At 54.0% G+C, this 13,896-nt stretch overlaps 2 protein-coding genes across 2 annotated transcripts; both read left to right on the top strand.

The window, feature by feature from the left end:
* Positions 1–1,824: 1,824 nt before the first annotated feature.
* Positions 1,825–3,637, top strand: C1QA (complement C1q A chain). Its single transcript, XM_007459201.1, has 2 exons — positions 1,825–1,987; positions 3,063–3,637. The coding sequence occupies exons 1-2, from the start codon at positions 1,825–1,827 to the stop codon at positions 3,635–3,637; spliced, it is 738 nt and encodes a 245-aa protein (XP_007459263.1).
* A 3,463-nt stretch (positions 3,638–7,100) lies between these two features.
* C1QC (complement C1q C chain) lies at positions 7,101–12,116 on the top strand. Its single transcript, XM_007459200.1, has 3 exons — positions 7,101–7,222; positions 7,499–7,691; positions 11,284–12,116. Exons 2-3 carry the CDS (start codon positions 7,511–7,513, stop codon positions 11,838–11,840), a joined length of 738 nt encoding a protein of 245 aa, XP_007459262.1. The 5' UTR covers positions 7,101–7,222; positions 7,499–7,510; the 3' UTR covers positions 11,841–12,116.
* The last annotated feature ends 1,780 nt before the right edge of the window (positions 12,117–13,896 follow it).

Here is a 13,896-nt window from a genome sequence, read left to right as displayed (position 1 = left end):
GACAGAAAGACATGGTCAGCCCAGGCCTGAACACATTGGTCTCCAGTCTGGAGGAGACAGAATCACTCAATCTAAAGAAAAACATTCTGCGGGTCCAAGGTGTCAATGACAAAGTGAGCTGTGCTGACAGCTAGTGAGCACCCCGTCAGTGAGAGTAAGTAAGGCTAGACGATCCATCCAAATGTTAACAGCAATTCTCTAGATGGGCTTTTGTCGCTGATTTTTAAATGTTGATAAAAGCTAATTATTAAGTGGTCACCGTGTGTCCACTGTTTTGTATATGTATTATGTCATTAAAACTTTATAATATTCGACAAGGTAGAACCTATTGTTTCCAATTTACGAACAAACAAACTGAGACGCCAGGAGGTTAAGTATCTTTCCAAGGACATGCAGCTAGGAAGTGGCAGGTCTAGGAAGCTGATTACTGAGCTTCCCATTACTGCTGCACTGTTCTTCTTTCTTCTGTATTTCTGTATTTCCAAGCTTTGGCAATGAATACATGCTGCTTTCATAATCATGAAAGTCTTACAAGTTACTGATTTTGTAAAGGTTCCTTCTGCCCTGATGTTCTAGGCCTCTATGGGTCTCACAGCCCTGCCCAGTATCCCCACCACGGCCCCCCCGGCAGACTCCCGCCTTGCTGTCCCCGTCCCCACACCATCTGTGGCTGGGGTAGGATGTCCCATGTCTCAGTCTTGCTGAGGTCTGCTCAAAATGTCCCTCGCAGGCCCGTGGCCCTAGGGCAACACTGGGGGTAGTTTCAGGGAAGGAGAAGGGGAAGTGGGAAGGGATGTGAAAGTTGGCCACAGGCCAGCACCGCCCTGCTTGGTGTCCCACAGGGGTCCCTGGGCGAAGGACGGGAGTATCCATTGTCGACGACAAGACGCAGGTGAGGCCAGCGCTTGACAGGGAGGGAGCTGTTAAGTTCAGGGAACCAGGGGGTGTGGCCCAGGAGGCTGGACCGGGCAGGGAAGGAGGGAGAGCTCTGCTGGCTGGTTCTATGCCAGGACAGTGTTGCGGTGGCGGTGGTGGTGGGGGGTGTGCGGGGGGGACCCTGATCTAGGACCCAGAATGAGTGAGTGGGGGGACCTTAACTCCAGGGGCTTGGGGGAGGGGGGAGGTAGTGACAGACCCATGAGCTGTAACCAAAGTTCCTGGGTTCTGCCCCCCACCACAAAACACAAGAAGCTGGGAAAAGGCTGGGGGTGTCAGAGCCCAGCAGAGGGGTCCCACAAAGGGATAGCGGGTGGCAGTCAGCCCTCTGCCCTCCAGTGGGTGCTGAAAGGGGCCGAGTGTGTGGAGGAGGGAGCAGATGTGTGTGTCAGGTGTTTGTGAATTCTGGTGTGTATGCACAGCTCTGCCATCTGGGTGAGAGGGTGTAAATTAAACAGGGAGCAGGCACTCAATAAATATTTGTTCAGTCACCTGTAGGATTGTATGACTGTGTGTGTCCAGGTGAGCGGGGGGGGGGGCATGTCAGTTTGGGTGTCAGTTTGTGTGTCCAGGAGGGTGGGTCGTGTAGGTACGTGAGCGAAAAGCTGTGTTTGTGTGTCTGAGTGTGTAACTATATGGGTATGTTCAGTTGCATGTGTGTATCTGTGTGAGTTTGTGGTTCTTTGTGTATGTTTGGGGTCCCTGGAGCTGGATGGAGGGTGGACATTGAAGGCCCTCGAGGGGGTGTGTGTGCGATGGTCGGGAAGATGATATATATAGATAGATAGAATTGGGCGGGGTTGGGGGTTTCAAGTGTGGGTGTTGGGTGTGCATGAGTGTGTGATGTCCAACCTGCCCAGGCCCTGCCCATGTCTCCACAGTGACACCATGGAAGCCCCCTGGGGCTGGCTGGTGATCGGTGTGCTGGCCATATCCCTGGCCTCTTCGGTGACCCAGGACATTTGCCGAGCACAGGATGGGAGGGACGGGGCCGCAGGAATACCCGGCCGACCCGGACGGCCAGGCCTCAAGGGGGAGCGAGGGGAGCAGGGTAAGCCCTCCCTCTGGACCCCAGCCCCTCATCCCTGGGCTTCGCCTGGCCACCAGGGTGGAGGCTCAGGTTGGCACTGAGAAACAGGAGTCCACCTGGGCCCACACACGAAGCCTCTCCAGTCTGCACTTGGTCCCAGGGGCTGAGGGGGGCCTAGCCTTCTTCCAAAGCCATGTCCACAGGCCCCAGTGGCCTCTCTGTATCCCCTTTCCTGCCCAGGTCCTCTTTCTTTGGCCTCACCTTCCTCCTCTGGACAGTGGGTCACTGCAAGCAATGAATATGAAAGGTCCCAAAGCTGTGCTCAGTCCTTGGTCTTTGTTCAGTTACCAGAAAGATTAATGCCCTTGGCTTTAGACTCAGGAGCCCTTGTCTTGCTGTGTGACCTTGAGCGACTTACTGATCCTCTCTGAGACTCAGTTTCCTCATCTGTAAAATGGAGAAATAACCCCACCTAGCACATTGAGAGGGATCAATTCATGGCAACTATCTTTTTTGCTTCCAGCTTCCCCACAACTCTGTCCCTGCTTCCCCCTTCCCTGCCCCTTCAGGCTTCAGAAACTCTCATGTTCTAGAAAAAAGGCTAAGGGTGAAGGGAAAGGGAGGAGGGCACGACCAGAGCAGGAAAGGAAAGTCTCATGTAATCGCCCTGAGCCTCCCAGTCCATAGCAGACCACAAAGATCTGCATAGGCATTTGCAAACAATCTGCACACAGGCATCCTACATGTGGTCTGTGAATCTGACAAAGTCAAGGTCAGTGCCCTGGGGAGAGTGTGGAGTGCACGGCTGTGGGCAGGAGTACAGTGAAGCCAGTGGACTGCTTTTCCCAGAACCTGACACTCCCAAGTGCCTGCTCACATTTCTCTCCATTTTACGGATAAAGAAGCTGAGGCTCAGGGAGGTTGAGACAAGTGCCCAAGGTCACGCACAGCCAGTCAGAATCAATGTCTTGAAGGCCCAGACACTCCCCCTATCCTCTATCCCACAGCCGTCCGGGGTCCCAGCCACCTCCCTGAGGTCTGGAGGACGCTAGACCAATTGGGACTCTCACTCCCAATCTGGCCTTTCTCCCCACAGGGGCCGCTGGTATCCAGACCGGCGTCCGTGGCCTTAAAGGAGACCGGGGAGAGCCTGGGCCCCCTGGAAAACCTGGCAGAATGGGCTACCCAGGGCCCAGCGGCCCCCTGGGGCCCCCTGGCCTCCCAGGGTTGAAGGGCATCAAAGGCAACCCAGGAAACATCCAGAACCAGCCGCAGCCGGCCTTCTCGGCCGTGAGACGGAACCCTCCGATGGGCGGCAACGTGGTCATCTTTGACACGGTCATCACCAACCAGGAGAGCCCATACCAGAGCCACTCGGGCCGGTTCATCTGCGCTGTGCCGGGCCACTACTACTTTACCTTCCAGGTGGTGTCCAAGTGGGACATCTGCCTGTCTATCGTGTCCTTTGGGAGGGGCCAAGTCCAGCGTTCCTTGGGCTTCTGTGACACCAACAGCAAAGGACTCTTCCAGGTGGTGTCTGGGGGTACGGTGTTCCAGCTCCAGCGGGGAGACCAGGTCTGGATCGAAAAAGACCCCAATAAGGGCCGCATTTACCAGGGTTCAGAGGCTGACAGCGTATTTAGCGGCTTCCTCATCTTCCCATCCACCTGAGCCCCTCCCCACCGTGGCCTCCGCTTCCTGATGTGTGACCCTGGCCCGCTCACTCCACCTTTCTGGTGTCTATGCCCTGCTCTGTAAAGTCGGGGTTCTGTTGCTTTAGCTGCCTGAAGGAAGATCATTTCTTAGAACTCTCCCTGGAATAAATACCTGAGTCCATGTGTGCTGAGCTTGAAGTGCAGTTGCTACCCTGGCCATTGGGAGGGAGGCTTAAGAATGACAACAATTATTGAGTGCTTACAGGCCAGGCCTGCATTTAATATTTTACAACAAATATTTAGCAGGTCCTGGGAGCCTCATCGGCCTGGCCTCAAATCCTGGGCCACCATTTTACTTACTAGTTGTCCAGTTATGTGCATTTTATGTTACTTCAGTGAATCTCAGTTTCCTTATCTGTAAAGTGGGAATACTGATGGCACCTTCCTCAAAGGGTTGTTGGGAGGATTAACTGACTTAATATATGAAAATTACAGAGGAGTGCCTCGTGCATAGTAAGGGTTACACATATGTTTTAGCCTTAATTATATTTTGTTTAATCTTTACAGTTGAGTTCTGAGGTGGGTATTATGACCTTATTTTACAGATAATGAAACTGAGGCTAGGGGTCTGGGACAAACTTAAAGCCCAAGGTTAGTGTGTAAGGGGAGAAGCTGGGGTTTGACTCCAAGTCTTACTGACACCCAAGCCTGTGTGTCTACCTACTACCCTAGCCAGCCTCCACAGACACACGCCTGACAATTGACACCTGTCATTTCCAACGCTCAACCAGAAAGGCAGATCCACGGGCATCCAGAGGTCTTCCTGAAGCCAGGTTCCCCGAGGCCAGCGCTGGGCTTCTACCCCGGCAGGCACAGAGGCTGGGGCTGTTGCCTGCTGGGTATCCCACCTGGGCTGCGGACTGGGAGGGTCTGGAATGTTTGTGGTGCATTCCCAGGGTCCCACTTAGCCTGTCTGGGTGCTGCTCAGAAGCAAAAAGCCCCACTATGCCCTTCGTATGTGAGAAAAGTAAGGCGACCAGAAGTTCAGTCCTGAAAATGTCCAGCGTCCTGTGCTTTTTCCCAAAGGAAGCCGATTTTACCTTTGTGCTGCACACATTCATGTATGCACACACATGCACAAGAATACACATCACACCTGCACACACACCTCCCAAGATGCACGTGGACCTACATTCCTGGACCAAGACTCGTCTACTCCTCACCCAGACGCCCACTCGCTGCGACCCACCGGCTGCACCCCTGGACGCACTACTTACGCCTCCAGACCCACAGACGCACTCAAGGATACACATGCGTCATACCCGTGCACACCCGCCTCGTACACCCACATGCCGCCATCAACCATCAGAAGTGCTCTCACACACACGTGTTCCAGACACACCCCTAACACGAAGGAGCACACACCCTCCTCTCCCTCTGACATGCATGTGCCTTAGAAACGCCTGTGTTCTCCAAGTCCTCACACACCCACAACCTCCACGCCCACCTTCGCCACACACTCAAGACCCACTTGGAGGGGGAGCCCGGGCCCATCAACAGCCTTCGGGGGATCAGGAAGAAGAGAGTAAAGCTCTGCAGCCCCAGAGCAGTTCTTGACTCCTCAGCCCCCTGCCCACCCAGAACACACACGCCCACGGACTGGGAAGAGAAACAGATCTGTGAGCACCTACTGTGTGCTGGACATTTTATAACCATGGATGCATTTAATCCCAGCAAAATCGATGAGGACCCTGAGGCTCACAGAAAGGAGACATCTACCGAAGGTCACACTGCCAGAAAGTGGCAGGACTTGAATTTGAACCAGGTCTTCCTGACCCCAAAGTGAAGGGCTTCTTTCATTGCAACGGGGCTCAAAGACAATGTCATGGGTAGAGGGCCCATAAGAAGCTGGAGAGGCCAGGCTATAGAAATGGCGGGTGCAGGGAATGCCCCGCTGCTTCTCACCCTAAATTCCACCCATACCCACCCTTCTTTGCAGAGGCAAATCACTTGCCCCTCTGGAAGGAGGGGACCCAGCCGCAACCCAGGCGGGCGGGGCAGGGGCGGACTGAGCGCGGGCTGAGGCTGCCACCTGCTGGAGAAGCCGGACCCAGGCACGAAGGAGGTGAGGACTGAAGATGGGAGAGAGGCCTGGGTGCCATCGGCCGGGTCCCCCACACCCCATAATGCCATGTCCATCATTTCTGCTCTCTCCAGCCTTCCACCCGCCTGGGAATTCCAGGGACAAGTACATTCATGTTGTTACTCTTGTTGCACACTCTGCAGCCCTGTGCCAGAGGGTGGAGAGCCAGCTGGGGAGACTGAGGCCCTGAGGGTCACCCAGCAAAGCAGGGGCAGGGCTTGGAACTCTGCTCATGGCTGGCACAGGGCTATGCACTGTGTATGCATTAGCACTGCCCTGCATGGAAGCTACTGGAAACCCTCATTTACAGAGGAGAAATCAGTGCTCGGGGAGATCAAACCACTCACTCACATGGGTGGCAGGAGTGGAATCAGGGTTGGAACCCTCCACTGCCCATCACCTCCTTCCTCTCTGGAATCTCATGTGAGGAGAAGAAAGAGAGGAGGGGCCTCTCTCAGCTCTGCCAGCCTGGCCTCTACTGGCAACCCCTCACTAGCCATAATAGGCTCTGAGATGAGAGGCCAGGGATGGAGGTGAGGGAGGGGGTGCTGACAGGGAAGGTGGGATCATCAGGGGCCCCAGCAAAGGAAGAGGCACCAACATGCAAAGCCTGGTCCTCCGCTACCACCCAGTATACAGATGGGATGACTGAGACCTAGGGGCCAGTGGTTTGCTGAAGGCCTCGGGGCCAGGGAGTGGCAGCGCTGGAAGGAGAACCCAAGGCCGCTGACTTTGTAGCCAGAGGAATCTGTCAGCCACAGCAGGCTGCCTGCTGTCAAAGTTTGCCCTGGATGTCCACCCCCAAGTAAGGCAAAAGGGAGGGGGCATATGGAAGTCTCTAGAATAAGACCTGTCACCTCACAAGTGCATGTGAGGCTTGTTTCTGCGGGCAGCTAAGCGGAGGGGTCAGAACAAGGCTTTGGACCCAAGAAACCATTCACTAAGTGACTTTGGGCAAGGGTTTTCACTTTCCTCAGCCTCAGTTTCCTCATCTGTACAGGGGGAATTATAACTTCCCCCTCGGGATCTTGTGAAACAACGGGGTCACAGGCACAGTAAATGGCAACAAACGGGGATGGGCATTAGCTGGGCTGAACTTGACTCTAGGGGAAGTCTGCCCAGGCGGCTGTTGTTTACACGCACACACACACATAGGCACCATTCAGCAGAGCCGGGGCAGTGGACATTTCCTCATTTCAGATACTCATGACCTGGAGGTGGAGGGACACAGGGACATCAGTGCGGTCAGCCTGGCTCAGCACCCAAGAGAAAGTATTGAGTCAGGAAAAATTATGGGAAAGGGGATGTGGTATTGGCGAGAGGAGGGGAGGGGACAGCACAGTCGGCCCAGGCCCTTCTTGCTGTGTCCACACTGACACGGTGTCCTCCTGCCTTGGAGAGGGGAAGCAGATCTGAGGACATCTCTGTGACCAGACCAGAAACCTCCCACCTGTCCAGGTGAGGGCAAATGGCAGCTTTTCCCCGCTGCCGCTTCCTGAAACGTGGCCCCAGGGACAGCCTGATTTGTGAGAGGAAGGAGGGTCCCCATCTCCGCTAAGCCGGGGCCTGAGCTTGAAGAGGCCCCCTTCCCCATCCATTGTGCGGTCCCAAGGGGCGAGGGGCCGGGGGAGGGAGGTCAGCTCCTGAGGGCTGAGAAGGACGGCCCCTGGGGAGACAGAGGGTGAGGAGGGCATGCCAGGGGCTGGGGGACAACTCAGCTCTCTCCCCATCCAGCTCCTCCCCCAAATGGACATGGGGTCCAGCTCCTGGCCCCCGCTTGTACCAAACCTGCTGCTACTCTTGCTGGCACTGCTGCCTGGGGGCCAAGCTGGCACAGACTGCTATGGGATCGCCGGGATGCCGGGCCTGCCCGGGGCCCCAGGGAAGGATGGGCATGACGGATTGCCAGGGCCCAAGGGTGAACCAGGTGAGTCTGCTGGCCTGCTGAGGAGGGGTCACCTGGGGGCAGGAGTCAGAAGTGTCCATCTGAGGCTGACTCTGGGGAAGGTGGACAGCTGCTTGATGGCGAGTAGTGTGGTCCCTCCGGCCATGCCTGCTCCCAGGACAGAGTCTTAACTCTTGTGGCAGGTCTATCCCCTCTCCCCCTCAGAGCCCAGGCCTCCGGCCTCCCCAGTTTCCCCATCTGATAACAGGAAGAGAACAAGAGCACCTGCCCTAGAAGGTGGCAGGGAGGATCACAGAAGATGATCCAGGTAAAAGCCTTTGGCAAACTCTAAAACGCTCTGCTACTATTTTATTCCAACCCCTCCACGACTTGCCCTGCAACATGGACCCCAGTGACTGTATACAATGCCCAGGTGGCCAGGGTTCAAGTCCCAGCCCCACCACTTCCCACTGTGTGAACTTGCACAAGTTATATAACCTCCCAGTGCCTCAGTTTCCTCATCTGTAAAATGGGGAGATGATAGTACCTACTGCACAGGGGTGCTGTGATGATTAATAAAATTAAATATAAAACAGTACTAGCACATGGTAGGTATCAGTTAAGTGTGGGCTATGGCTGTTACTGCTGTTGTCATCTTTGTTTTTATCAGAGATGTGTGCTCCCTTCACTCCCTAGGATTCTGGGTAGTTGGAGGGGTAGGGAGTAAGGAGTCAGGATCACAGTCACAGAATCTTCTGTTGGAGATTCACGGGCAAGCCCTAGCACGAGTGAAAAGGGTTGAGGACATGAACGGGCACTGGTGTTGGGTGAGAACTGGAGTCTGCTGGTGACTTGTCTGAAAGTAGGTGCACATCTGGGGTGGAATGTGTCCAGAGTGGCCATGGGGGAGGCTGGGGTGCGGCTGGGCGGAGGTGACAGGGGTGGCAGAGGCACTGGGCAAGGGAGGCCAGCGGAGGGGAATGTCCTTAGGAATTTCCCACTGTCATCTTCCCTCCTGGCAATAGAGTGGGATTGTACCAACATTCCAGAAGGAATTCTCCAATTCAGGGGGAGTCAAATGAAGCCCCCAGGTCTGCCATTTTTCCAGGACCCTGTATTTCACAGCTGCCTCTGGCCATCTCGCTGTGTGGGATGGCTGATGGACACCAATTTTTTAATATATAAATTTATTTATTTATTTATTTATTTATTTATTTATTTATTTATTTATTTTTGGCTGCTTTGGGTCTTCGTTGCTGTGCGCGGGCTTTCTCTAGTTGCAGAGAGCAGGGGCTACTCTTTGTTGAGGTGCACGGGCTTCTCATTGCAGTGGCTTCTCTTGTTGCACAGCACGGGCTCTAGGCTCGCGGGCTTCAGTAGTTGTGACACACGGGCTTAGTTGCTCCACAGCATGTGGGATCTTCCCAGACCAGGGATCCAACCCGTGTCCCCTGCACTGGCAGGTGGATTCCCCACCACTGCGTCACTAGGGAAGTCCCGGACACCAATTTTTAGCTCCTAATTTGTGCCAGGTATTGTTCCAAGTGCTCTACATATATTCATCTCGTGACGTAGATAAAATTAACTCTATTTTACAAATGAGAAAACTGAGGCCAAAATCCTTTGAAGAAACGATTTACTCCCATTTTACAAATGTCAAAGCTGAGGTTCAGAGAGATTGAGCAACTTGTCCCAAGTCACACACTGGAATCCTGTCCAACTTCCAAGGCCACGCCCTTAACTGCTACCCTGCACTGCCTCTCAGGCCCCCTCCCCACTGCCATGTCCCCCACTCCCAGTTGGTTTCTGGAAGTTAACCTGAAGCATGAGACACAGCCCTGCTTAACGTAGCTGACAGCCGTCACCGAGACCTGCCATTACTGAGCACTGCCTGTGAGGTGCCCGGCACGGCCATTCTCCCACCCCACTCTGCCAGCAGCTCTGTGGGATCCGTTCTATTATGCCCTTATCTCAACTGGGCAAACAGAGGCTCTGGGAGGGGAGATCACCTGCCCGGGATCACGTGGCCTGACGCTTAGGTCTGCTGGGCTCTGATTCTCCACTCCTAACCCTGGGATCTAAAAGGCTCACAAGCCGCAGAAGATCCGTCACAGTAGGTCTGCACAGACACCCACCCCAAAGGAAGTCGGAGGAGGAAGCAGCCACGAGGGCCAGCAGGGGTAGTCAGAGAGGGCTTCCTGGAAGAGGAGACTGGAGCCAGGCCCTAAAAGATGAGTATGGTTTGGACAAGGGGACAAGAAGCTCATAGGGGCTCGGATAACTAAGGCGGTAACAAGAGTCAGACACTGACTGGGACTAGCCAGACTTGACTGTGAGTCCTGACTCCACCTCCTACCAGCTGCATGGCCTTGGGCAAGTTTCTGGCCTCAGTTTCCTCATATGTAACATGAAGTAAGTTGAAACAGGCCAGTTGTCAGAGGGGCTGAATTGGGCTGAGTGGGGCTGGGGGAGCTGGGGAAAGGCAGCCTCTGTGGCTCCATTCGGTGGATCCCATGTGCTAAGCTGGCCTGGGCCTGGGTGGTTCCAGCTCAGAAATGGAAACAGGTTTTGTGGGGCTCTGAATCTTATAAAACGTTGAGGATCCTCTTTAAGAAAAGTAATACAGAATTTGATGCGGGGACGGGGGGAGGTTTCACAAATCTACACGCGCTACAAAATTGTTTTGCAACTATAACCACACAAATAATGCATGTAAAAGTGAAGCTCTGTGGGTCCTACAAAGGTTAATTTCTTGGTTTTGATTTCGTACTGTAGTTATGTAAGATTGGGGACAACTAGGTAAAGGGTACATGAGACTTCCTTGTCCTTTTTTTTTTTTTTTGCGTTACGCGGGCCTCTCACTGCTGTGGCCTCTCCCTTTGCGGAGCACAGGCTCCGGACGCGCAGGCTCAGAGGCCACGGCTCACGGGCTTAGCCGCTCCGTGGCACGTGGGATCTTCCCGGACCAGGGCACGAACCCGTGTCCCCTGCATCAGCAGGCGGACTCTCAACCACTGCGCCACCAGGGAAGCCCCCTTGTCCTTTTATTTTTTTGCAACATCCTGTGAATCTGTAATTATTTCAACATAAAAAGTTGAAAAAATTATAAATGTAAAATTATGCAAAGGGTCTTGAAAGGGCCAGTGCAAGTAAATGGGGCCCAAAGCTTAAGTTTTAGGACCTTTCCAGGAAACCTGCCTCTGACCGATCTTCTGATTTTTGTCAAGAAAAACTAAGAACCTAGACTTTTAGGTGAGGAGTTATCTGAGGCCGCATGCTGTCCGTGGGCTGACAGTCGTGGCCTCTGGCATGCTCTCTGAGATGCAGCCCAGCTCTGTCACCTCTTGAGCTGGCTGGTCCTACCCTCCTCTCCATCACAAACATGGAAACTGAGGCCAAGAGACGGGGCCGTGCTGCAGCCAAGGTCAGAGGGCAAGACCATGGGGAGGCAGGATTTGAACCAGGGTCTCTCTCCCCTCTTCTCCCTGCCCACTGCACCCAGGTGAATAGGCCACCCTCTGGGGGAAAGAGAGTCCAGAGACCAAACCCTGGTGGCATGTCCCCTGGAGGATAACCCTCTCCCTCTTCCCTGTCCCCTGCCCCATCACTTCCTTCCCACCTGCTCTCTCCCCAGGAATCCCAGCTATCCCTGGGACACGAGGACCAAAGGGTCAGAAGGGAGATCCTGGCACACCTGGCTATCCTGGGAAAAATGGTCCCATGGGAACCCCTGGGATTCCAGGGGCTCCTGGCAACATGGGACCCCCTGGGGACCCAGGCGATGAGGGCAGGTACAAGCAGAATCACCAGTCAGTATTCACTGTCACACGGCAGACAGTCCAGTTCCCAGCGCCCAACAGCCTGGTCAAGTTCAACTCAGTCATCACAAACCCACAGGGGGATTACAACACGAACACTGGCAAGTTCACCTGCAAAGTTCCCGGCCTCTACTACTTTGCCTACCACACGTCACACACGGCCAACCTGTGTGTGCAGCTGTACCGCAGCGGTGTCAAGGTGACCACCTTCTGTGACCACATGTCCAACACCAAGCAGGTCAGCTCAGGCAGTGTGCTGCTGCGGATGCAAGTGGGCGAGCAGGTGTGGCTGGCGGTCAACGACTACAATGGCATGGTGGGCACCGAGGGCTCCGACAGTGTCTTCTCCGGCTTCCTGCTCTTCCCTGACTAGGGCAGGCAGGCCTGCTCCGCTCCCCGGGGCCACCCCATCTCCCTCAGCTTCCCTGCAAGAACACACTGGGCCACACATCCTTGCTCGGGTCATTCTCGCCACTGGATGGACTCCTCCTCCAGGAAGCCCACCCTGCCCTCCTGCCCTGAGTTGTCTCCCTCCTCCAAGCTCCTTTAGGAGTCACTGCTTTGACACTTAACCAACACCTTCTGATGCTGTCATTAGTGTTTTCCAAGTCTTGGAAGAGGCAGAGAGATACATGAATAAATAATTAAAGGCTATGCACGGCTCCGAATCCTCACTGCCAATTCCCTAAGAAATAGTTCCCTTCATCTTCCACTTTGCCCCTGCCACAGCCACCTGTGGGCTCCAGATTCATCTTCCACTTTGCCCCTGCCACAGCCACCTGTGGGCTCCAGATTCATCTTCCACTTTGCCCCTGCCACAGCCACCTGTGGGCTCCAGATTCATCTTCCACTTTGCCCCTGCCACAGCCACCTGTGGGCTCCAGATTCATCTTCCGCTTTGCCCCTGCCACAGCCATCTGTGGGCTCCAGATTCAGGCATCTAGCTGGTGTTCAGTAAAGCTTGGTGCCAAGGTAGAGACACTCAGCACCATTTGGCCATTTGGGAGAGAGATGGTCAAATGTGGCTGAAGGCTGCAAGGGGTCCCCAAGGGGACATCTGTTGTCACTTGTTTGGGTGAGAGGCACTGCTGTCATTAAAGGTATTCGTGATCACAGGTAAACGGGAGTGTGTTTGAATTCCCAGATCTATGTTGACCGATGTTAAGTTTTGGGAGCACCCATCACAGGAGGGGTTTGGGCTAAGGCAGGCCCAGCACAGATGAAGGCAAGATGTACAATGAATTTGTGCTGAATTAATGAGTGAATTGGGGTGAATGAATGAATGAATGAGTAGTGGGTAAATGAATGACTAAAAGCAGAGCGAATGAATGAGTAAAAAAATCATAATAGCTAACATTTATTGAGCACTCACTATACACCAGGCATTATGCTAACCCATCTATTAAATGATTTAATATTCGTAATTATGCTCTAGGTGGGCATGGATGGGTGAGGGAGAGAGTGAGAACCTGACTCCCGGATGTCTGATTTTCCCCAAATAACTGAGACTCTGGGGGCCTCCAGGAGACCATCCAAAACCACTACTGCCCACAAGCCATCAGGGTTTCACCGTGAAACTCCTGACAGTTGGGCCCAGCTGCCCCGATCCTTGTTGGAGGACCGGGAAGCCGGCCGTAAGCTGCTGCCCTTTCGCTGCACCCACCACGAGAAGGGGTTGACAGCTCAGGTTCAAAAAGATAAAAAGTGTAACTTTCCTGTGCAGATTGAGGGTCTGGCCTCAGAGCCCAGTGAAACCCAAGGCTCACTCAGGCCAGGGAAAACCACCCCTGCCTGACTGGGCTCTCAGCTTGGTTCCACAAGGCCCCACAGAGCTCACAAAGGCATGAGATGGACTGTAACAGCAGTTGCTGGAGCTCAGCTCTCCAGCCACTGCCATCCACTTTGGCTCCTTTGTTCCTGAAGAAAGCTGTTTCACACCCCCATAGCTTTGCCCAAGATGTTCCTTCATTTTGTAGAGCCCCCACCACATTCATACAAATCCTCCGTCCATTTAGATAATACACACTCAGCTGTCAGGAATCAACACAAAGATCACCTCCTCCATGAAGCCTTCTCTGATTCTCCCCTTCGTGTCCCCACAACGTCCTCGACCGACTTGGACCACAGACTCATGACTTATTAGAGCCCAGGTTCCCAAATCTGGGGGTGCAACAAAGTTACCTGCAGACTTATTTACAAAATAAAAAAACAGATTTCTGGACCCAAGCCTGTTACACAAAGGTTTGGGGAGGACTGCTATTTCCAGCAAGCTACAGTCTGTCTACATCTCAGGAGTGGGTCACAGGACAGCTCTTGGGAATGGGGGAACCCGTATTGACCTGTTTCACCAATCAACCTATTCTGAAAAATTGAAAGTTGCTCAAGGTTGATTCAAGGGCAGCAGTGGCTCCAGAGGCAGCAGCGCCAGG

This window comes from Lipotes vexillifer, unplaced genomic scaffold (assembly GCF_000442215.2).
Source record: "Lipotes vexillifer unplaced genomic scaffold, Lipotes_vexillifer_v1.1 scaffold496, whole genome shotgun sequence".
In the NCBI taxonomy this organism is placed as follows: Eukaryota; Metazoa; Chordata; class Mammalia; order Artiodactyla; family Lipotidae; genus Lipotes; species Lipotes vexillifer.
This window is presented reverse-complemented; position numbering and strand designations above follow the sequence as displayed.

What these genes read in the sequence shown, in the direction of transcription:
- C1QA (XM_007459201.1), top strand. Translation starts at nt 1,825, where the DNA reads ATGGAAGCCCCCTGGGGCTGGCTGGTGATCGGTGTGCTGGCCATATCC. An exon ending in GGGGGAGCGAGGGGAGCAGG is followed by an intron (nt 1,988 to 3,062) that starts GTAAGCCCTCCC and finishes TTCTCCCCACAG; the next exon opens with GGGCCGCTGGTATCCAGACC.
- C1QC (XM_007459200.1), top strand. Translation starts at nt 7,511, where the DNA reads ATGGACATGGGGTCCAGCTCCTGGCCCCCGCTTGTACCAAACCTGCTG. An exon ending in AGGGCCCAAGGGTGAACCAG is followed by an intron (nt 7,692 to 11,283) that starts GTGAGTCTGCTG and finishes CTCTCTCCCCAG; the next exon opens with GAATCCCAGCTATCCCTGGG.